General features: G+C 42.3%; 2 protein-coding genes across 8 annotated transcripts in view; one reads left to right on the plus strand and one right to left on the minus strand.

The window, feature by feature from the left end:
* The window catches only part of PHKB (phosphorylase kinase regulatory subunit beta), a 232,696-nt gene extending 212,843 nt beyond the window's left edge, over positions 1-19,853 (minus strand). For 3 of the 7 annotated variants that reach the window (XM_032787058.2, XM_032787056.2, XM_032787054.2), the window contains exons 1-2: positions 19,648-19,734; positions 16,831-16,943 (exon numbers count right to left, since the gene is read on the minus strand). In XM_032787058.2, coding sequence (XP_032642949.1) covers positions 16,831-16,885 — 55 coding nt within the window. In that variant the 5' untranslated portion in view covers positions 16,886-16,943; positions 19,648-19,734. Of the gene's footprint in view, positions 1-16,830; positions 16,944-19,468; positions 19,477-19,647 lie in introns of all 7 variants that reach the window. The other 4 variants (XM_032787060.1, XM_032787055.2, XM_032787057.2 and 1 more) reach the window with 4 other exon arrangements.
* Positions 19,854-19,875: 22 nt separating this feature from the next.
* Positions 19,876-25,102, plus strand: part of ITFG1 (integrin alpha FG-GAP repeat containing 1) — a 187,008-nt gene continuing 181,781 nt past the window's right edge. Inside the window, exons 1-2 of the mRNA XM_032787061.2 lie at positions 19,876-20,130; positions 24,442-24,511. Coding sequence (XP_032642952.1) covers positions 19,959-20,130; positions 24,442-24,511 — 242 coding nt within the window. The 5' untranslated portion in view covers positions 19,876-19,958. The remainder of the gene's footprint in view (positions 20,131-24,441; positions 24,512-25,102) is intronic.

A 25,102-nucleotide genomic window follows, 5' to 3' on the forward strand; every position in this document is an offset into this window, starting at 1 on the left:
TCAGCAGGTGGGGGACAAGCTTCTCCTAAGGCCTATTCTTTTCACTAATGGCCCATTACCATGAATGTGCCCTTCACAACCAGCTATTTAGACTGCAAATATCTTGCATAATAGGTGTCATCCAGGTGTGACTACATGTGAAATACAGATATATCATCAAGACTCATAACTTCAGATACAAAAATGACACATGCATATAAATAGGATAATCATATTCAGCTAATCATAACTTTTCCACAGACACTTGACAAGACATATAATGTACAAAATGCATCATAATTATGCCATAAGTGTATCATAATAATATCACTATGAATATGGGGTTCAGAGTCACACTGAGTTAGTAGCTTTGTGACCCAGTGCATAGGTGTGCAAACCACTCAAATTTGCAGCAACTATATCGTATACATGTTGAAAGCTATAGTTTCCGACACAAAATTTCATAACACTGCAGGGTGCTGAAATCGGGATAGTAGGGACCTGATTCCTCAGAAACCATACGGTTTTCTACAGCGCAACTGTGCCAACTATTATTTTGGGGGACCCCACCATACCTACTCCTAATTTGGCACATGAAACTGCACCCTGACATCAATGATGCTGGAAAGAAGGAATTCAATTACAAACTAAGTAGCTGTGTAATGGTCATTGAGTGCATGTCTGACAAACTGAAATCTCTTTGGCACTGCCTACGCACCCATCTGGATGCCAGAATGGCCAACATCATTCATATAATCGGCACAGGTTGCTCACTGAGTGGGCTGAGGACAAGTCTGGTTTACAAACTCTGTACATTCAGCAAGATCCCACCTATATACACACTGGGCCTGGTTCTCAGTGGACAAGGGAAATCAGGGCTGCCACATGTGCACGCATCTTCGAACAGCCAGGATGTACAGGATGACATCTGCATGTGCAGATGGATGCGGTCACACCCTGTGCAGCTGCTGGAAAAGCACATGACAGAACACATACTTGTGAGGTTACATAACTTTGTGATGGTTTTGTTTCCCTGCAGCCAAAGGTCGTTAGCTGTTTATTCCTGTGACAATTCACACATTAAATAATTATAACAGGGCATCTCCACTGAGTTATCACCTTAGAGTAGGGTTTGTGTTGTGAAGGGTATCGGCTAACTTGAAAAGTGGTCGCTGGGCAATGCTTTTGTCTCAGCTGTTCACACTTGTTTACAAACTTCTGCTATGGACAGCACTCAATCTCCCTTATCAACATTTGCTTTGGAGAGTGTGCGCGCAACCATTCTTTTTTTTAACCATGCTGTCAGCAGTGCTAATTCATGCACTTAGCAGCTATTATAGAGTGCTAATCATAAGGCTGAAGCAGGTCATGGCTGGAGTGTGGGGGAAGAAGGAAAGGCCATTTAATCAATGAGCAGTGGCAGATGCCTGTACTGCTCCCTGAACTGTGTTTCGTTTTTCTGCACGTGAACCTACCCATAAAAATGTTTATCTACCCCATCTTCTGTATTGTGGGTTTTGCTGCTTTTAGAACTAGCAGTGGTTTCTAAATGCTCATAACACTAACTGCACTTTCCGCATCCCTCCTGTGTATCCTTGGGACTTCAGGTATTTCTTAACCTGTGTGGGAAGAAGGTTCTAAGTATGGATGAGTCCAGGAGGCAGACTGTGACTCTGCTACTGCAGGAGGAAAAGTGAAGGGAGACATACTCTGTCAGCCATACAACAGGTGCAAGGAACATCACCTGGTGGGTTGGCTCTGCCCTACACATTCTGGGGCAGAGACACTTGCCTCTCTTTACACAAATATACCCTTTCTACCTGTGCAGGAATGAATTCAGCTGCTTGGGGTGAGGCCACTTCCTTCTCATCTCTCACCTCCAACCCCAAAAGGGAGGTAGCCAGCAAAGGAGAATAAGGAGATGCATTACACCATACCTTACTTTCCTGGATGGGCAGGCAAGACAGGCCATAATCTGCCCCTTAAAAATTGGAAAAGCTAGAAAAATTAGGAACCTCTACCACTATGTTTGTATAAATGGAATCCAAAGCAAAATAACTCATTCTTCCTATACAGGCCACAAGTGCTTCAAAAATGGTAACAAACAATAGTAGTAAACATTAGCAAGTGTATGATTACATACGAGTGACAAAAAAGTCAGTTAAGACTAAAATTTTACATTATAGACAGAAAGCTTGATTTATTTTGACAATAATTGGTAAACAAAATAGAATACAAAATTACAGTAAAATACAAAAAGAAAAATTAAAGGACCATCCCACTACTTTCAATTTGCTGTTAATTAAGGCCTTAGTCCTGCACCCACTGTAGTTAATGGACATTTTGCTATCAATTTAAGCCCCAGCCGTGCAAAATCTTATGCATATATTTAACATTGAAATCAATAGGATTGCTCATAGCAGTGAAGTTAAGCACATATATAAACGTTTTCAAGATCCGGGCCTTACACAGGAACAGGATATAGCCCCCAAAGAAGTAAGTGATACAATAGTGATAAGAGAGGACAGCAAATATGTTAGGAAACTACTATTAAAGAACCAGTTAATAAGTGTATATCATGGGTTTCATAATATTCTTTTTTTAAATGTTCCAGCTTCTGGAGACATGCTATCACGTATCAGAGGGGTAGTCGTGTTAGTCTGGATCTGTAAAAAGCGACAAAGAGTCCTGTGGTACCTTATAGACTAACAGACGTATTGGAGCACAAGCTTTCATGGGTGCATCTGAAGAAGTGGATATTCACCCACGGAAGCTTATGCTCCAATACGTCTGTTAGTCTATAACAGGGGTCGACAACCTTTCAGAAGCGATGTGCCTAGTCTTCACTTATTCACTCTAATTTACAGTTTCGCGTGCCAGTCATATATTTTAACGTTTTTAGACCGTCTCTTTCTATAAGTCTATAATATATAACTATTGTTGTATGTAAAGTAAATAAGGTTTTCAAAATGTTTAAGAAGCTTCATTTAAAATTAAATTAAAATGCAGAGCCCCTGGATCGGTGGCCAGGACCCAGGCAATGTGAGTGCCACTGAAAGTCAGCTCGCATGCTGCCTTTGGCACATATATCATAGGTTGCCTACCCCGGTCTATAAGGTGCCACAAGACTCTTTGTCACTATCATGTAATAATCTCCACTTTCATTTTAAAAAAAGGAAGTTTCCAGCCCTTGTGGTTGTGGAAAAAAGCTTGAAAATGTGAACCATAAACATTGTGAAAAACTGGAAAGTAAATAAAAGAGCCTACAAATTTAAAAAAGAAAGATCATTATTTTTAAGCCAATCACATGATTTTTGGGGGCCCTGACTCATTATTTACGAATACTTAGGATTGACAATAACTAACAGTGGGTGGCTAGTGAACTTTGGGGCAGGTGCGCTAGAGCAGAAAAAAACCTCATGTGTATACAAATTTGGCATCCGCAGTCAGGCACTTATGCATTATTTACCTATTTGGAACGTAACAGGGTCTCACATTCTGTCTCCAGGCTGATATAGCAGCTGAGATAATACCAGAAGTGGCAGCTGCAGAAGCAAAAAGTGCCTACTGGACATTGCAGGAGAATCAAGCCCCCATTTGGTCTGTGTTGTTGTTCAATGATTTCCCGCAACTTTTCTCATCCAGCCTGCCTGCAGCACTGCACATGGAAAGTCTCTGCAGGACTCAATTGCTGAAGCTTGCTCTTATTCCTGAGCTTGGTTCCTCTGCTCATGGGGCAAGACCAGGGGCGGCTCCAGGCCCCAGCACGCCAAGTGCATGCTTGGGGCGGCAAGCCGCGGGGGGCACTCTGCCAGCACCACGAGGGTGGCAGGCAGGCTGCCCTAGGTGGCTTGCCTGCGGAGGGTCTGCTGGTCCTGCGGGACCAGCGGACCCTCCGCAGGCAAACCGCTAAAGACAGCCTGCCTGCCATGCTTGGGGAGACAAAAACCCTAGAGCTGCCCCTGGGCAAGACACAGGCTGTGGTAACTATAGAGCTCTCTAGTGTGTCAGCGGAGTTTTAAAATTCAGAGTGTACTGTGAAGCAAGATCAAAAATTGTTTTTGCCTTTTGTGTTTTGCTACTTTTTAATGTAAAACATGACCTCAAACACCGCCCTTCTTCCTGCACGTACTTTATGTCTGAAATATCAAACATCAGGAACACACTCACTTCCTTCTTTACTAGAAGACTAAAGAAGGGGTCTCACATCTCTCCATCCCCTAAACTGGGGAGAAGAGGGAGTGCAGGGAAGGGAGGGAACGTTTACTATTAGACAATCTAATGGTCCCCTCCAAACTGATTTACGGGGAAGAGACATCTACCAAACTACAGCTCTGCATCATCAACAAGTTCTCTGAAGATTTCACCAAGGTTTCACAACAAAGTTAAACAAAATGAACACATGTGAAAAGACTTGCAAGCTCTCTTTGTATATCAAAAAGTGCCAACATTTGGTTTGCATGTTTTGTAGTTCACACTTTGTAATTCCATACGCATTCAATACCAATTTTCTTATGTTCACTACCCCTTGAAGACTGAACTTTAATGTAAAAGAATACTGAACAACAATGTACATTAGGATCCAACACAAAAACTGGATCTAGTACATGGATGCATTAATCTAAGTTTTCTTCCAATAAGACTGTGAAGTAATATCTATAGAACTAAATTACTAACTTATATCAGAAACGGACTTCTGCAAGTCAGTAACTAGAGGATTTCAAGTAGCTTAACACAGGGCATAAAAATATAGCATGTTGTCATTTTGATTTTGGAAATCTCTCATGAGAAGACATTCTCAAGATCTTTATTCCAACTTCCATGAAATTCTCAATTATTTTGGATATTACAATATATACAACCATATTTTGAGTAAAATATTAAGAAATTGACCCCCTACCCATTCAGATAATGTCTCATCTATACTTAAAAGTTGCATTATTTGAAATGCATTATTCCTGAAGTCCAAAGATCACTAAAAATAGTGACAGTTTCCCACAGAAATTAGCAAGAGGTATAAAGCAGCACAGTACTGGTGAAATGGATTTCCCTAACAATGGTAATTTATTAATATGGAAATACAGTAGCATTCAGAGTTGAGAAATTATGGCTGTCAGCTATGATACTTTGATAAAGTACAAACATTTTAAAAAATAAGATTAACATGCAGGTGAAATCCACACATGCAGCAATGACAGAGCATATCAACATGTTCATTGTGCCTTATACACAATTTTTGATACTGAGAGAAACCACAAAATAGGTATTAAAGCCCTTCTAAAGGGAAGTTAGAGAAATATAAATTTCTGTGTTTCTAGCCATTGCAGATTGAGAAAATTCATGTCATTCTGATACCGCATTGCTTTCCCTGCAATTCATTTCAATTCTAACATTATAGCAGAGATTCTCTTCAGAGCAATTAGAGATACAAGACATTTGAATACCTAGGCTACCAGCTTTTTGACAGCCTAAGGTCAAAATTTTCATAGCTAGCTTCTGAATCCATATTTTCAGAAGCAATAATCACCCACAAATTCCCCCTGAAGTTAACGGTAGTTGCAGGGTTGTTTTTTTGTTTTTGTTTTGTTTTTTAAAAAAAGACACTGAATTTTGGAGCCCAACTCTATGGATCCATATTTGAAAATGTTGGGAAAAAATCATTAATCTCTCATTCTAGCTGTGATTTACATTGAGAGTAAAGGGAAGCAAAATGATAATCAGAATGATGTGATTTTAAGTTCACTATCTCACAAACTTATAAAAACAAATGCTGTATACAACTGAAAAACTGAGAACTGATTACTTTCTCGACTTGATGATTCATAGAATATCAGATCTTAAATCTGTCACAGTTACTTACATCTAGCACTCCTTTCTGGAACTAATAAAAGATTTAACATAGAAAGCCTTGGACTTCAGACCAGTATAATTTTCATTTCCCAAAACTAGAACAAAGGCTAATGAATGTTCATGTTTTACAGTAACAATGTCTGTATTTCCTAAGTCATTTTTTTTAATCTTTTTTCATATTTTAGAAATGGTAACCACATCTCTAACAAGTTATTGTCACTGTCTAACCTCAACCCTGAGCTTTTCCATTATGAGAATGTCTGGCAATGCTTTAAGATTCATAATAAATAATAAAAATTGAAAAGTTTTGTGTCCTAATTATAGATGTCTGTCAGTCTACAAGGTGCCACAGGATTCTCTGCTGCTTTTACAGATCCAGACTAACACGGCTACCCCTCTGATTCTTGTGTCCTAATTGACTTCTCATATTGTAGGAAAGATGGAGTAGAGACTAGGGAATGGGACTGGGACTTCAATTCTTGGCTCAGGCACAGATTTCTTATGTGATCTTGGGCAAATCACTTAAGCTACATTGTGCCTCAGTCCTCTGTACATAAAATAGAGAATACCTAGTTACATCAAACTAACACTGTGATGATAAAAAGCCATTGGGACATCCAGCCACTACGGTGATGAGAGATATACAATTACGTAGATCAAAGCATTTACAAACACGCCACTCAGTGGTTAATACATAAACTATGTTCTTATACAGAGGGCCAAATTTCAACTTCAAATTTCTCAAAAGTAAAGTTAAATGTTTGCAGCTTCTGTTTTTCTCAAGGGAGAGTAAGGTTTGACAACAGCAGGGTTTTTGGGTTTTTTGTTTTTTTTTTAATCAAAATGCTTACAGTACTTCATTACCAGCATCTGAAACCGGCAATTGACTGAGTGAACATTACAAGGTCAATTGGCAGGAAAAAATTACACTTCTCAGATGCATACCTAATCTGGTTACAAATGTTTTATGCTTACTTTAGCAAACCAAATTTTCAAATCTAAAATCTAGCACTCATGCACATTATGTAGATTTGCGACGTCCTGTAAGACTGTAAATCCAGAATTCAGTTAATGAATTATACTATTTCATAAATGTGGTTCTTATCTGTGGAAGACACTCAGATACTACAATGACACGAGGCAGCATAAAGACCTAAAATAGACAGATATAACATCCTAGAAAGCCTTACTTGCCCTGATAGCTAGCTGAAGCTTGAGAGCAAATTTTAGGAAAAGCAGCCCGTTTTTTGCAGCAATTTTAAATATATGTTCATCTATAAAGGTAATACTGAGATAGTACTACAAAGAATTCTTGTTTGTAAAGCTATTTGAATTAGCTTTTTACCATTCCCAAAATAAATATTTCAGTAATGAGAAGCAGCAAATTATCATGCAAAACTGCAAACAAACTTCATCTGCTAACCTAAGAGAACCTAAACTGCAATTACTAACTCATAATAATCTTTTACCAGGAAAAAAATACTGAGTTATTTAAATTATTCTCACAGTTTAATTAGAGGAACCAATTAAAAAAAATCTACAAATTTTGTTTAAAAGGGACCAAACTTTTCAATGGCCTTTTGTAACAAATGATTTTGTATGTATGTACGCATATGTCTTTGTAATTCCATGGCAAGGAAGAAAACATGTAATATATTTTACCAGTCAATTCCTTAAAGTATGCCATTAAAAACTAAGCATCACCCAAGCAAAAATAAGAGAAGCACAATTGCCCTTGGAAGCAATTACGGTTTTGGGGAGTTTGCAAGACTTACAAGATACAATATTGTTCAAATATAAATTTCCATTGTACTATTTCAAGAAATTAAGCTAACTTCTGCCAGTGACCCCTTGTTTCATTGGAGTAAAACCTTTTAGAATCTTTATTACTCCCCTTTACAAGACAGAGAAACCAACTCCAAACATATTTCTTTTGATACATCTTATTAAGTCTTTTCATCTTCTGAAATAGAAGAAACAGGTTTATGTAATCCACTGTACTTGGACTTTATGATCTAGATGATCTGGAGAAAGGAGTAAACAGTGAGGTGACAAAGTTTGCAGATGATACTAAACTGCTCAAGATAGTTAAGACCAAAGCAGACTGTGAAGAACTTCAAAAAGATCTCACAAAACTAAGTGATTGGGCAACAAAATGGCAAATGAAATTTAATGTGGATAAATGTAAAGTAATGCACATTGGAAAAAATAACCCCAACTATACATACAATATGATGGGGGCTAATTTAGCTACAAAGAGTCAGGAAAAAGATCTTGGCGTCATCGTGGATAGTTCTCTGAAGATGTCCACGCAGTGTGCAGAGGCGGTCAAAAAAGCAAACAGGATGTTAGGAATCATTAAAAAGGGGATAGAGAATAAGACTGAGAATATATTATTGCCCTTATATAAATCCATGGTATGCCCACATCTCGAATACTGTGTACAGATGTGGTCTCCTCATCTCAAAAAAGACATACTGGCACTAGAAAAGGTTCAGAAAAGGGCAACTAAAATGATTAGGGGTCCCATATGAGGAAAGATTAAAGAGGCTAGGACTCTTCAGCCTGGAAAAGAGGAGACTAGGGGGGGATATGAAAGAGGTATACAAAATCATGAGTGATGTGGAGAAAGTGGATAAGGAAAAGTTATTTACTTATTCCCATAATACAAGAACTAGGGGTCACCAAATGAAATTAATAGCAGCAGGTTTAAAACAAATAAAAGGAAGTTCTTCATGCAGCCCACAGTCAACTTGTGGAACTCCTTACCTGAGGAGGCTGTGAAGGCTAGGACTATAACAGCATTTAAAAGAGAACTGGATAAATTCATGGTGATTAAGTCCATTAATGGCTATTAGCCAGGATGGGTAAGGAATGGTGTCCCTAGCCTCTGTTTGTGAGCGGATGGAGATGGATGGCAGGAGAGAGATCACTTGATCGTTGCCTGTTAGGTTCACTCCCTCTGGGGCACCTGGCATTGGCCACTGTCGGCAGACAGGATACTGGGCTAGATGGACCTTTGGTCTGTCCCGGTACGGCCGTTCTTATGTTTATCACTGGATTTCAGAATTTGTTGCAACTAATGACATGTAACACAGTAGAAGCGAGGAACAGTAAAGTATAAATTCAGGAGTTTATTCTCAAAATCCATTAACACAAACATAGCCATTTGGCAAACAAATCTTGAAATTGCTACAAACCAAACAGAAAACTATCTTGGACACTCAAATGTCAGTATTTTGTGCTGCCTTTCCCAACCTGAGACTTCAGGACAACATCAGCTTTTAACTGGTACAAATCTGTTTAGTTACCAGTAGGAAATGTTAACTAGCTACACAAATTAAGAAAGTAGAAAGACTCTGGGTTTGTCTTCACTACCGGGGTAAGTTGACCTAAGTTATGCTACTTCAGCTATGTGAATAATGTAGCTGGAGTCGACGTAGCTAAGGTTGATTTACCCCATATCTTCGAAGGGAGATGCTCTCCGCTCGACTCACCTTACTCTTCTCGGGGAGCTGGAGTACCGGAGTCGAATGGAGAGCACTCTGCTGTTGATTTAGCAGGTGTTCATTAGACCTGCTAAATCGACACCTGCATCGATCTCCCTGGTAATGAAGACAAGCCCAGATTCTCAGCAGAGGCAAGAACTCAAGTAGCTCCTTTAACACAGAAGGGAGTGAGAAAGAAAAGTACAATAGAAACTTAAGTGGCTCCTCCGTTGGGATCCTTGCAGTGGACAGCTGAAAACCTTTCAGATGCAATTTGACTGAGACACTGCGACTTTAAATCGGTTTAATGGCCGATATACCGATTTAACGCTGTATCCGTTCACACGACATCGTCATTAATATCGAGTTAAACGGCTCCTTAAATTGATTTTGGACTCCTCCCAACGAGAGGAGTGCGCTAAACTCGATAGTGATAACTCGGATTAGGGTTCGTGTGGACGGAAATCGACGTTATTGGCTCTCCTGGCGGCATCCAGAGTGCAGCACTGACTGCTCTGGACAGCAATCTGAACTCGGATGCAGCGAGGCAGGTAAACAGGAAAGCCCACGAACATTGATTACAGTTCCTGCTTGCCCAGCGTGGAGCTCTGATCAGCATGGCTGGCGATGCAGTCTGAATCGAAAAACAGCTCCAGCATAGACCGTACGGGAGATACTAGGTCTGATCGCTGCATGGGGAGACAAAATCTTTGTTATCCAGCTCCGTACAGACACATAATTGCAAAGCGTTTCAATAAAAAACTCCAGGATACACAGCGCTGCGTGACAAGCGTAACGGGAACCAGAGACTCAAATGGACGCTCATGAAGGGAGGGAGGGGTTACTGAGGACTCCAGCTATCCACAGTCCACAGCAGTCTCTGAAATTATTGCATTCTTGGCCGAGCTCCCAATGTCTGTAGTTCAAACACGTGTCTGGCTGGTTCAGGGAACAGCTCCTCAGTTTCTTTCCCCCCCCTCACCACGTGAAAAAAAGGGAAAGAAATCATTCCTTGACTACTTCTACGTCCCTATGTGTATGAATGCTGCTGGTAAGGGATGCTACAGCAGTGAAGTAGCAGTATCCGCTCCTCTCATCTCCTCCTCCCCGGTGGTAGACGGTGCTGCAGGTCTGCCCACCATCCACGAGAAACCCATGGCTGATAATTGCTCAACATCGAGAGGCAATTATTCCTGGTTACTCGCAGTAGATAGGACGAACGGTTAATTAACCAGCTTCATCATCGAAACTGGGGCTGAAAATTTTGCAAGCAAATTTGGGATTGACTCGCTTGGCAATGAGTCAATTCCTCCCTTATGGTTTCTAAATATAGAGTCATCCTGCCTGACTGTCATAGTCCGGGAGGCTGCCTCCAAGTGCTCCCCCCGACTCATTTTATCTCACTAACAAGTCTCTGTTTCTTATTCTTGTATTCCTTACAAACTTCATGACACACAAATGGGGGAGTGGACAGCACGGACGGTAGCCCAGAAGGTTGAGGGAGAGGAAAGCAACGGGTGCGGTTCTTTAGGGTCAACCCCTGTGAATACTGACACCGAGCAAGCTGTGCTCTCTGATACACTGGATCTCTATTACACTTGCCTATTATTCTAGGCAGGACAGTGCACCACTGACCGCTCTGGTCCGCAATCCGAACTCGGATGCGGAGTGCGGTAAACAGGAAAAGCCCCGAGACCTTTACAATGACATTTCCTGCTTTCACGTGTCCAGCTCTGATCAGCACGGGTGGCGATGCAGTTCAAATGCAAAGTAGCTCCTGCATTGAACCTTACGGAGATACTAGTTCTGATCGCTGTATGGTAGACAAATCTGTTTTATCAGAGCTCCATTAAAGAACAGGAAATGCAAAAGCGTTGAAAATAAACTCCAGGATAACAGCGGTGCGTGACAACCGTAACGGGAAGCCGAGACTCAAACGGATGCTCATGGAGGGAGGGAGGGGGTAATGAGGACTACAGCTACCAGTCTCCACAGCAGTCTCTGAAAACTATTGCATTCTGGCTGAGCGCCCAATGTCTGTAGCTTAACACACGGTGTCTGCGTGGTTCACGGAACAGCTCGTCAGTCTCTTCCCCACTCCCAGCACGTGAAAGAAAAGTAAATAAATAATTCCTTGACTACTGAAAATGTCACCCTCTGTGTACTGAATGCTGCTGGCAGACGCGATGCTGCTGCGGTGAAGAGCAGTATCCGCTCCTCTGCCCCTCCCCAGTGGTAGACGGTCGCCAGTGAGTGCTCCTGGCTGAGTCTGGCTGGGGCTCCTGGGTGAAAACGGGATGACTCCCTTTTCTGACAGTGGATGTACAGAACGGGTCGGTAACTGTCTTCATCTTATCACCTGGGGGCTCAGTTTCATCAGACCCCTTCCTCTCTTGTGTAAAGAAAAATTCTGAACTGCATGGACTGTCATAGCCCATGGAGGCTGCCTCCCCTCATTGTATCTCACTAACTAGTCTGTGATTCTTATTCATGCATTCTTCATAACATCATACCAACATGGGGGGGGGGGAAGTCACTGCTGTCGTAGCCCAGGTAGGTGGGAAGCACGGTTGCGTTACTTGCAGCGCTCCCTCTGTGAATACTGACGCGGAGCAGCTGTTGCTGTGATACACTGCTTAAATACACTTGATCCTATTCTTGTGCGGACTGACTCTATTTTATTAACGTAAAGGCGGGATTGACTCAGTCCCAAGTGAGTCAATCCCATTTTGCTTTCAAAATTTTCACAGGTTATTATCCGTTCTGTCCCTTTACTGATGAGTGTAACAAAAGAGATGAGATGGTAAGTTTCTGCTGTCTACAGTAGTACTGTACGTCTACCACCAGGAAGGGGAGAAGAGCGGATAATGCTCTTCAGTGCTGCAGCATCGCCTCTATCGCGCAGCATTCAGTACAAAGAGGGTGACATGTTAAGTACTCAAGGATTGCTTTATTTAACTTTCATTTCTCGTGCTGGGTGGGGAGAGACTGATGAGCTGTTCGTGAACATGCAAGACACCGTGTTGTAAGCTACAGACACTGGGTGCTCAGCCAGAATGCAAATAGTTTTCAGAGACTGCTGAGGACTGTGGGATAGCTGGAGTCCTCAGCACTCCCTTCCCGTCCTCCATGATCCCCGCCCCTGATGCTAATGTTAATGGTCGCGGGGGGTTCTGGGTAAATGTCGTAGTCATTCCTTGCTCCGGGAAACATCAGCAGACAGTCCTTTCGCACATTTTTCTCCTGGATTGCCCTTGAGAAACAATAGCACGGCAGCACTAGAGACCGTTGGCTTTTTTGTTTTCCGTCACCTTTGTGTACTAGATGCCGTGGAGACAGAGCGACACTCGAGCGCTACACACCAGCATTCATTGCTTTTGCAATGATAGCAGAGATGGTTACCAGTCGTTCTGTACTGTCTACTGCCGGAGAAAACTGCAATGACATGATGGTTATCTCTCCTTCTCTGAACAGTCCGCTGCATCATGAGTGCCCCTGGCTAAATCAGCCGGGGCGCAACCAAAAGCAACTTGGGATTGACTCACTGGCCACTGAGTCAATCCCTCCCTTATGGTTTCTAAAAATAGAGTCTGTCCTGCCTACAAGAGTCAAAGCAGCAGAGAATCCTGCGGCACCTTATAGACTAACAGACGTCTGTTAGTCTATAAGGTGCACAGGATTCTCTGCTGCTTTTACAGATCCAGACTAACACGGCTACCCCTCTGAAGAAGAGTCAAGTGTATTAGAAGAGCGCAGCTACTCCGTGGCTGTATTAACAGGGGGTTCTCCCGCAAGATCCGCATCCATTGCTTCACTTCTTCCCAACCCTCCGCAGCTACCGTGTCAGGGCCCCACCCCCATTTATGTCATGCAGTCGTGAGGAATACAAGAATAAGAAACTTAGACTTATTCGTGACATAACCGGGGGGGGGGACTTGGAGGCAGGCAGCGCGGCTATGACAGTCCAGGCAGGACATACTCAATTTTTAGAAAACAGAAGGGAGCGATTGACTCTGTCCCAAGTGAGCCACTCACTCCCAATTTTGGTTTCAGAACCATTTGACAGGGGCACTCATGATAGCATCGGACAGTACACTGTGATGCACTGGCCAGGTAAACAGGAAAAAGCTTGAATCCCGCGAACTTTTGAATTCCATTTCCTGATTGTCCACCGTGAGGGTCAGCACAACACACAAGTGACCACACAGAGCTCATATGCACTGGTAACAATGCCAGTCTCCTGATAATCGAAAGAGGCGCCAGCTTGGACCACACAGGAGGTTCTGGATCTGATCGCTATCTGGGTGAGGACTCAGTGCTCACAGCACTGCGTTCCAAAGACAAAATGAAAAAGTTTTTGAAAGAATTTCAAAGTCTATGGCTGAAAAAGGGCAGAGCAGGGACTCCCTGCAGTGCAGAGTGAAAGTGAAGGAGCTTAGACAGGGCTACCAGAAAGCCAGAGAAGCAAACAGAAGGTCAGGCTCTGAGCCGAAAAGATGCCGCTTCTATGCTGAACTACATGCAATTTTGGGGTTCAGTGCTACCAGTGCCCCACCCCTGTCCGTGGATTCAGACTTTGGGATTGAAATATCAAGTGTTTCTGAGGATGTAGCCGAGGGGGAAGATGGAGAGGAAGATGAGGATGAAGATGACCGTAGTGTATGCACACAGCAGTCCGTAAACCCCAACAGCCAGGATCTTTTGAGACCAAGAATTACAGTCCCTGCACTCCCAAGCGACAAGCCAGACAGTGAAGCCATGGAAGCGACCTCCGATAGTGTCCTTCATTCTGTATCAAACACGGATTAAAACAAGATGGCTTTTTAGATCGCATTGACACCAGGGCTTTTGCTGCAGTCGCAGCCATTACTGTTACAGGAAAATTTTGTTAACATGTCTGGGGATGGAGCGAAAATCCTCCAATTAATCTCCATGAATCGATCGTTGGAGGAACTCAAAAAGCCTTATGCTATATGAGAACATTTCTGGCCAAGGCAGCCTTATCTGTTCCCCATATAGGTAACTTTTCAACGCCATGCATTTGCAATACATTTGGTACTCACGGCAGCATTGAAGGCATTGCACGGAAGCATTGCATAAACAAACGATCTGCCTCCTGCGGTGGTTATTGTCAGGAGAGAGATATCATCCATTGTTACCTTTGTAGAAAATCAGGAATGTAAATAGGGGGCAGACATGGCGATTTTGCTACTGGCCAGAGCGGGGGGATGGGAGGAAGGATAGCGACGAGTTTCAGCGTCTGGCAAGCAGGATTCTTCCCAGCTATCAGCAACGCGTGCGGGGGGTGAGTAGGGTGATCACTAGCAGCGGATCGTATTGATAGGAGCCATGCGCTGTTGGTGGATGTGAAAGAGGGGGGTTTGGGCTTTGCACGTTCCTCTTAACAGGAGCAAGGCATCATATAGATCTTGTGTATATGAATCGGCGGAGAGTCAACTTTTAAAGCCTTACTTACCATCGCCGCCCGCGTGGAGTACGGTTGTCGTACCTGCGCTGTGTGTGTGCCACACACTCACACAGACATTGAATATTTAAAAGATACAAAATGTGACCTTGTATAGAGATCACATGTGCTCTGTAAGGTGGATAGTGTCTATGTGAAAGAGTACTATCATTGTTCTGTAAAGGTATCTTTCCACATACTTATCACCCTGGTTTGCCTCCCATGCAGCTGCACATTTCTCTGCAGTCCCTATGCCATCACGAGGGCGTGCTCTGATACGGCGGAGGAAGAAGAAGACGCGAGCGTCATGAACCTTCCTGGCATCCACGTGGATGTGGGTGAAACGTCCCTTGTGTCCACCAGTGCTTGCAGCACCATTGAAAAGTACCCCTTGCGGTTCACGTATGGGTGCCCTGGTGTTCTGGGGCCAAGATAGGATATGGGTTCCATCTATGGCCCACCACAGTTCGGAAAACCCATTGCAGCAAAGCCATTCCAGTATCGCCTGCACGTTTCCAGAGTCACAACCTTTCGTAGCAGCAGCTTAACGACCTTTTGCTACTTGCATCACTGCAGCCCCCACAGATTTGCCCACTCCAAATTGATTCCGACGACCGGTAGCTGTCTGGCGTTGCAAGCTTCCAGAGGGCTATTGCCACTCGCTTCTCCACTGTGAGGGCTGCTCTCATGTTTGTATTATGGCGTTTCAGGGCAGGGGAAAGCATGTCACAAGTTCTAAGAAAGTGCTCTTACGCATGCGAAAGTTTCGCAGCCACTGCGAATCGTCCCACACCGTCAAAACAATGCGGTCCCACCAGTCTGTGCTTGTTTCCCGTGCCCAAATTCGGCGTTCAATGGTAGAAGATGCCCCGTTAATAGCAGTAGCTCCAAAACGCTGGGGCCAGCAGTTATGGAGAATTCTGCCTCCATCTCGTCATTGCTGTCCTCGCCGCTCAGCAATAGCTGCCCCTCCTCTCCTCCTGCCTTTGCAGTTCATTGTTCAGATAGTCAGCACGAGAGTACGCGAGGTGTTGACAACGGTCAGGATACCGTTTGTGATCCAGGGTCCATGATGCTGTGCTATGGCGTTTGCTCAATGCACTCCGCGGAAAAGGCGCCAAAGGGTTGTCTGCTGCCTTCACAAAGAGAGGGGCGAGCTGTACCCAGCACCACCCGGGCAATGTTTTATCTGCCCATCAGGCACTGTGCTCTCAACACGGAAGTGGGAACTATGGGATAGCTGAGGAACAGCTACCCACAGTGCACCGCTCCTGAAATCGATGGTAGCTTTGGACCATGGACGCAAACAATCGATTTCGTGATCCCACTGTGGACGCACTAAACTGATTTTATTAGATCTGTTTTGTAATATCGGTTTAAGCTACTTCGAAATAATCGTGCAGTGTAGACGTACCCAGAGACACCACTGAACATTTGTGCTACTAGTACAGTATCTAGTAGATAAAGCTAAACTAGAAAAAGGCACTCTTATTCTGGAATAAGAGTATCCACACGTGGAGTTGTATATGAATAGATACTGTGCTTTAAATTCACACTGCACCTTAATCCAAATTTATTTTCGAGTGTAGATAAGCCTTAAGACTGTAACCAGCTACATGAGACACGCTTGGGGGGAAGAAAAGCTATTTGTGGTTTAACACTTAAAAAAAGAAGCTAAACAATGCTCTAACACCACCTTTGACTTAACTGTCATTACAAAGGAAAGTTCATAACTAAGACTGTCACTGTAAAAGAATTGATAAATAATAAACAACAAAAGCACACATAAAACCCCCAACACAATTAAGGACTTTTTTTCCTTCTGAAAAATAAGAGATTTCAAATTTGGAAGGCTTTCCACACAAAAAACTCAAACCCTGGGCCTAAATTTTGCTTTAAAAAATTATAAATAAAAGAACTGCACGTACAAATTAAATACTAAATACATATGCATTTTTATGTTAACATTGCACGAAAGCAGCAAGAAGCAATCACACTTTTCAAAGAGGAAGAAACAAAAACATAAAAAAGGAAAGGCCATACACTTACCAAGCCTCGAGAAAGTATGTGCAGAGCTGGCTCTGTCATCATCCGAACTGGCCATTTCAAACTGATGCAGCTAATCACAAACGTCTCAGGCTAAACTACAGCAATTTTCAAAACTGTCCAGTGAAGGTTAGAAGCAATCAGCATTAAATTAGTGAAAGCAGTGTGAGCAGAATTATTAACATGATGCACTGGACAATCAAGGGAATAATTAAGGTTATTTATTATTTATGTTTTACTTTTTATACCCTAAAAATTGGTTTTCTTGTGCCTTAATTTTAATAAACAACATCTAACCAAGTAACAGAACCTAGATTTACATAATCTTCCCATATTGAATATTATATAGAAGTAATATTACTTTATCTTGCAGTAGAATTCCTGGTTACTTTATAACAATGCTTTGAATATTTACCCTTTATATGACCTGATCCTGCATCACTTAAGTCAATGGGAGTTTTGCCACTGATATCAACATGTGCAGAATAAAGCTCATATATATTCTTCTCCAGGATTAAATAAATCTTTGATCCATGGGCAGAACTGAACTACCGGCTTGGGAAGGCTAGCCCCCTGCCCATGCCTTCTGCCCAAGACCCCACCTGCCTGCCTCCCCGCCATGGCCACCAGCCCCTGCACTCTCCCTCAGCACTGAGCAACATGAGCACTGGCTCCAGTTGCCTGGAGCCATGGGCCGTCCCCCCACATCTACCCCCAGCCCCAGCTTGGGGCCCGGCCACAGGGGAAGAGCCACAGAACACTATCAGGAAACAGGAAAGGGCCCAGGGACAGAGCATGGACAGTGCCACACAGGGCTGTTTGGGGAGGCTCAGCCTTCCCTGGCCTGTGATACACACCACCCATGCCTTGATCCAAAAGAAAATTAATAGTAAAAATGCAATATTTTTGCTAAAGTAAAGCAAGTAATACACTGTTAAACAGCTGTTGCAACCCAGTAATCTTTAGGCTATAAATAAACTACAGGTTGGTTTCCTTCTGCAGTATTATACCATGATTAAAATGCTGAGAATAGTAATTATTTGAATTAATGTCTCTTATTTTGGTGGGTAAACACACAAAAACAAGCTATTGTTTTCATAACTGATGTTGAAAACTACGCCCTGATCCTGCACACAAATCTGTGCAGGCAACCCTCTTATACATGTATGAAATCCTGCTGGGGTCAGTGAGGCTCTGTACAGGTTGGATTGCAGGACTGGCCTACTACTGTATTATCTGTAGTACATTCCTACTAATACAGCTGTAATCACTTATTTAATTCATCAGTACATATACGTTTTTGCTGGCAAAAATTCACTTTCATACGTTTAACGTGTAATTGGAGTATGCAGAGGTGTCTGCAGGACTGGTGCCTAAATGATATTTTATTTTCTAGGGGATACTGTAAAATGTGAGTCTCACACTTGTGACTGTAAACTTGAGTCACATTAAGTTCTGCACTGAACATTCCATTTAAAAACGTAATTTGTGTAAACAATTTTTAATTTCCTTTTAAATCAGCAAAAGTAGTTACATTTATTTCACAGTCAAGCATATGGTTAAATATGCAATTTCCATTTAGATAGGAACACTGACTGTAAAATTATGCTAAGTTAAAAATTGTCTTGCACATTTTCTAAGTTTAATTAAGTAGTACTGTGTGGTCAGCATTAAAAGTTGAATTCTTCTAATAACTATCTAAATGATAATACAAATATAGCGCTACAAACAAGCTTTTACAAAACCTAACTCTGTGGGTCACACTGCGGTGACAGCTTCCCTTTAAAGGGAGAAATTTCTAAAGTGTAACAAGTCCCTACAAACTATTTTGTGTTTATGGCAGTGGTTCATGTACCATTGTGGGCCGCATTCAATACTACCTGTATGGCCCTGAGGATGTCACATGGGCTGCAGCCCTGTGCTGACTGAGCTGCAAGTGGCCCACAGACCACAGGTTAAGAACCACTGATTTATGGCAATAAGATGTTAAGTAAAGCAAGGATTTTCATCTCAGGGAAGTAGAATTCAAGTCTAATCTGTGGTTCTCAGCAAAACTAGACAAAAGATAATGATTTTGATGTAAGAATATATTAGTGGTTTCAGAATACATTACTATTCAACAGCTTGTTAAACACAATGATGTGTGAAACAAAACAGTTTCGTTTACAACATGTGCTGAACTGAACTTTATTGAAATTTAAATCTCATTAAACTCATGAATTTAAAATATCCCAGGAAAGTTATGCATCAGCAGAGTAACAGATTTTTCAAATGACCTTAAAATTAATCCATAAAAACTGATTTCCAAACGAATGAGATCTGGTACAGTTTTTGTTTTTTACTATGCAAAGAGTGAGGATGAAAAAACAAACAAAAAGCTTAAAGCTTTAGAAAGGGATCTAAATTTGAGAGACAGGTAGGTGTCCTACGTCTCTGTCAGTTATTGCGAAAGCAAGGACAGATGTAGTTCAATGGGGAAGTGCACCACGGGGATAGAGAATGCGAGTTACCATAGCCCTGATCAAACCTCCAATTTTCTCTCACACTTTATCAGCGTCAGGTAAGAAGATGAGAAGAAAACCGTGCAACAGCAGCGGCACTTGAAACTTCAACTCCACCTCAGAGCTGCCCTTTGAGTGACCTGCGAAGCTGCCAGAGGGCCAAGCAAGCCAGAAATAGTGACAGCCACAGCTGAGATGCGGGGGGAGAGCAGGGCTCGTCTGAGAGGTTAGAAGAACATGGCGAGCCCCACTCTCGCAGCGTGGGCGCAAGCAAACAGATCCCCGCAGCCCCCTCCCCGTCCAGGCAAAGGGGTCAGACCTGAGCGCTTAGACCGGGCTCGCAGCTCCAACATCCTCCAGCTCACGTCTGCCAAATGCGACGCCATGGCGCGGAAGAACCACCACTACTCCTCCCCTCCCCGCGCGCCTGTTTCACTGGGGAGAGACCGAACCTCTGTCCGCTGCTGTTACCCTGGCCGGCGGTAAACACACCCACGACACTGTCGCAAATGTGTCCGTTCAATCAGTCCGGAAGTGAAGGGGGGATTGTGACGGCCCCTCCCCCCCGCTGCCGTAAGTGATGCTGGCGGCGGCCGCGGCAGGCTGCGGGTGGGTTGGAGGTGCGGGAGGATGGGGTGCTGCTCCTTGTTTGGTCTGTGCCTGCTCTTGGGGCTGCTGAGGGCCGGCCGGGGGCTGCAGAACGTCACCGCCCAGCTCTTCGGGGCCGAGGCTTTCGGGACCCTGGCAGCCTTCGGGGACTTCAACTCGGATACGCAGACGGACCTATTCGTGCTGAGGGGCGGTAAGTGCGGGAGGGGCTGGGCCCCGGGGGGACTGGAGCGCGGGTGGGAGGACGTCCGCCCCCACCCCAGACTCCAGGGCAATGGGTTGGGGTGCGGTGGTGTGGGGTGGGGCTGCCCCCTTCGCAGCGGAGATGGGGCACAGTCCACTGGTTATTGAAACGGCTCGAATGCCATGGATCGTCTCTTCTCTTCTCATACCGCACCTACCTCTGTGGTCTCTGAGCCCCTTAGCTGAGGAATGGTGCATCCCATGGGCAGGCCCATCAATTCTGTTTATATAACGTAGTAAGGGAGTAAAGGAGTAAGTAGTGGGTGTAACTCTTAAATATTAGTGGTCTTGATAGTTACACAAGTTAATTCCTAATTGTATCTATGATCACATAATAGGGTGTGAGTGTTAACAAGTCCTTTGGCCAAGGGCTTTTCATTTCTGTGAAACAATATTGACATTTTTGTCAGGGGGAGATTTTTGGACAATATTGTATTATCAGTGGCTTATATTCTAAAGCAAATAATTTAATAGTCATAGCGTTACCCCCCAATCAACATTATACTGAAGATGCATATAACAAAAATTAAAGTAATGTTATGTCTTCTAGAGGAATTAGCTCAAGTGGTAGAGGGGCAGCAGGATCGATACCATTCTTCTGTGGGCAAATATAATGCCCATCTATAAAAAGGGAAATAAGGGCAAAACAGGGACTTACAGATCAATCAGTTCAACTTCAGTACCCAGAAAGATAATGGAGCAAATAATTAAGCAATTTGCCAATATCTAGAAGATAGAAATGTGATAAGTAACCGTCAGTATGGATTTGTCAAGAACAAATCATGTCAAGCCAATCTAATAGCTTTCTTTGACAGGGTAACAAGCTTTGTAGATGCGGGGAAGCGGTGGATGTGGTATATCTTGACTTTAATAAGGCTTTTGGTACTGTTTCGCATGACCTTCTCAGAAACAAACTAGGGTAATACAGTCTAGTTAGAGCTACAGGGGGTGCATAACTTTTTGCAAAACCATTCATAGAGTGTAGTTCCCAGGGGTTCACAGTCAAGCTTGAAGGGCATATTGAGTGGGGGTCCTGCAGGGATCAGTTCTGTTCAATATCTTCATCAAGGATTTAGATAATGGTATAGAGAGTATACTTACAAAGTTTGTGGCTGATAGCTTGCTGTGTAGGGTTTCAAGTGCTTTGAAGGGTAGAATTAAAATTCAAAATGATCTGGACAAACTAGAGAAGTGATCTGAAGTAACTGGCATGAAATTCAATAAGAACGGATACAGAGTTCTCCACTTAGAATGGAACAATCAATTGCACACATACACAATGGGAAATGACTGCCTGAAAAGGAGTACTACAGAAAGGGATTCGGGGGGGGGGGGGGGGTCATAGTGGATCACAAGCTAAATATAAGTCAACAGTGTTACACTGGTGCAAAAAAAAGCAAATATTATTTTGGGATGTATTGGCAAGAGTGTTGTAAGCAAGATGCAAAAAGTAATTGTTCCGCTCTATTCTGCGCTGATTAGCCCTCAACTGGAGTATTGTGTCCAGTTCTGTTGCCACGTTTCAGGAAAGATGTGGACAAATTGGAGAAAGTCCAGAGAAGAGCAACAAAAATGATGAAAGGTCTAGAAAACATGACCTGTGAGGGAAGATTGAAAAAAAAATTGTGTTTGTTTAGTCTGGAGAAGAGAAGGATGAGGGAGGACATAACAGTTTTCAAGTACATAAAAGGTCGTTACAAGAAGTAGAGAGAAAAATAGTTCTCTTTAACCTCTAAGGGTAGGACAAGAAGCAATAGGCTTGAATTGCGGCAAGGGAGGTTTAGGTTGGACAGTAGGAAAAACTTCCTAACTGTTAGGGGGGTTAAGCACTGGAATAAATTGCCTAGAGAGGTTGTGGAATCTCCGTCATTGGAAATTTTTTAAGCAGGGCTTTGAAGCGGAGCCTGGAGTGCAGAGCAGCTCTGGAGCAGTGGAGCTGCAGGTTTTTGCCTGGAGCTGGAGCAGAGCCAGAGCACAGCTTCAAAGCCCTGTTTTTAAGAGCAGGTTAGACAAATACCAGTCAGTAATGGTCTATATCAGGGGACTGGACTAGATGACTTCTCAAGGTCCCTTTCAATCCTATAATTCTGTGACTTTCCTAAGGTGTAGGAGAAATATCAAGCGGTGATCATTTTTGTCTTGCTCCTCTGAGGCTTGAAACCGTTTACAGTATCTTTCTTGAAAGATCTCTTTAAACACACATGCTTAAGAATTTTAAAATGTTATTAAATATTGTAAGATCATTTTAATTTATTTTTAAATAAAGTTACGGATTGTGAAATGAACTAAATATCTAACTGTGAAGACAGAAAATATGCAACATCGGTTGTGGCAGTGCAAGCTTACTTATTGGTCTTGCTAATATATCGCCCTATTGTGGGAAGAAGCCTCTGTGAGGATTGTAGGGTAAATCACTTTCCATTCAGATTTGGCCTTTTCAGACTGCCCTGGGATTCTAGTCTAAGTGAACTCTTGGTGTCAAATTGTATAATAACTTATGATAGGAAAGTCCATCTGCTGAGGTTAAATTTCGTTTAGGTCACATAACAGCTGCCAAATTGTAACAGTATCCAATCACTACTGCATATTTACATCAGAATCAAACCACTGAAGTTGAGATGAAAGACTTGTTTTCATGCTAAAAAAGGAAATTGGGAAATCATGGATACATAGAAGTGGCAAAATAAATAGTTTTCTAAAAGAATTTCAGTGCTTTCTGCAGATGCCAAACTGCCATGTTAAAATGGAAGTTTTTGTCCTTCACAGCTATAAGATATTTATCCTGGAAATGACTGGAGTCGTGTTTTGCTCATCCAACTTTTCAGAAAATTGTTCCCAAATATACAATAGCAGCAGCAAAGGTGTGAATTAATTTTGAAGTTTAGTTGGAGTGTTTAAATGTTAGCAGTCCTAAACATGGCTGTATGGAAGTACTCAGTTCGAATATGCAGTGAACAAGTTTTATTTTAGAGTTAAAAGGAATACAGATAATTGTGTGATTATATTAGAAATATTTGATGTTTTGCTCATTATTTTTCAGATATATGTATGTAAACATTAAGGTTTTACATAAGATGACTAACTTACGGTTGCATTTGCAAAGCAGAATTGAATATACATGATCCTCTTTTCTGGTTTGGCATTATCTGGAAAAGTCCATCTAAAATAAATAAGTTTGCTATTTCCAATTGGATTATTTAAAATATCTGAACTTCAGATTTCATTGACACACAGCTTGCAAAATATTAAAATAACACAACTTTTTCTGGCTAATAGTTATCTGAAGACCAGTACAAAGAGGGATTGGTGGGCAGGCTGCTACACGTTGGAGGTACTGTAATATTAGAGCTCCAGGAGCAGTGCCAGCTCTAATAATTCTCAGGGTACTTTTGGCAGCCAAGTGTTGCATCTGGAATACTGTCTTTGGATTGAGTGTCCATTTTCTAGATTAGTTTCAGACTGGAGTGACTACGTGATACCTTGATTCCCACTCGCCAAGATATCTGGAAGGAGAAAGAACTTTCTCTTACACCAGAGCTAAACATAAAAGCTGGTGAAACATGTATCCTACTGGTGGGGGTGTTTTTTTGTTTATTTGTTTTAACTCTGGCTTTCAAGTTCTATCATCAGAATAGAGAAGAAGTCTAGCTGCTCCTACTGCATCAAGAATATCTAGATCGCTAAGTAAACTGGTGCAACGCACTGCAAAAAACAAAATTAGCACTTCTATCTAGCCAATTTTCAGACCCAACATCTCTAATTCTACTGCAGAAATAGAGAAGAAATCTAGCTGCTTCAGGTATGTCAAATACATCCAAACCCTGGTGGAGTAGTACCACAAAAACCCAGAACAGTCACCTGGATCCTTCTGAATCTAGGCAGTTTTTGCCCCTGTAGTTCCACTGACTAAATAGAAACCCAGGATAGCTGCTCTGATTCTGCTACAAAAACCTGGATCAAGCATCTGGATGTGACTGGAGCAAGAATGTGGGGGTTTTGGGCGTTAAGTTCACTTCAATTTGAAATGCAGCTCACAGTGCCCCTGTGAAAAAAAATATTCCCCTACTACCTCTCTTTGAAGCAGAAGGAAATTAGACTTGGTCACCTTTGAATATTTCTTCGTTAACTGGGAAGAGCAATTATATTTGGAGTTGCAAACAGTCTCAATCATACCTTGTAAATTTTATGTTCGTTCTCATAAAACCAATGTCTAATAGGGTTTATTCATTAATTTAATGCTATCTATATGTTTCCTTTTCAGGCAATGAATTACTTATCTTTCTGGCAGACCAAAAGGAGCCGTATTTTAAACCCAAAGTCAAGTTGTCAATGTAAGTATTAATATGTAATATCTTGATGATGATGTAATGGAAACGTTCATTTTGGTTAAGACTGACTAAATGGGAAGCAAGATTCAGTGGGAGCATGATTAGGCTTCTTTCTGGGTTGGTTTTTTGTCTGTTTAATTGCATGTTTCAGTTTGTCCATAGAATTCAAGCTTAAACTTGAAAGATGAGCTTGCTGAATCATATCATGAAAGGCCATTTGGTATTTGTTGTACTTGCCTAGATTTTATGCATCCTCTGAGAGAAAGTGGGGAAATAAGGACTTTGTAATGTATAGGATTTATATTCTGTTAGATACATTTCCTTTTTTCGCTTTTCCTCCTAAAATGGATGAAACAGTCTCAGCTTCACTCACTTAGTGCAGAATATGGGCCTAATTTCCAGTTCCTGTGCAACTGCCCACCTACTGTGCGCACAGAAAACTGAATATCCTTATTTACATCTTTCATACGTGCATGTATGTGTGTTACTGTATATGAGTTTGAATGAACTGAGTACTCATGCACAGAATAGGCACGCATTTGCACATGCCAACACATGAGCACAGGTGCACCGACATTCAAACTTCTCGTTTAG

This window comes from Chelonoidis abingdonii, chromosome 19 (genome assembly GCF_003597395.2).
Source record: "Chelonoidis abingdonii isolate Lonesome George chromosome 19, CheloAbing_2.0, whole genome shotgun sequence".
NCBI classification, from domain to species: Eukaryota; Metazoa; Chordata; order Testudines; family Testudinidae; genus Chelonoidis; species Chelonoidis abingdonii.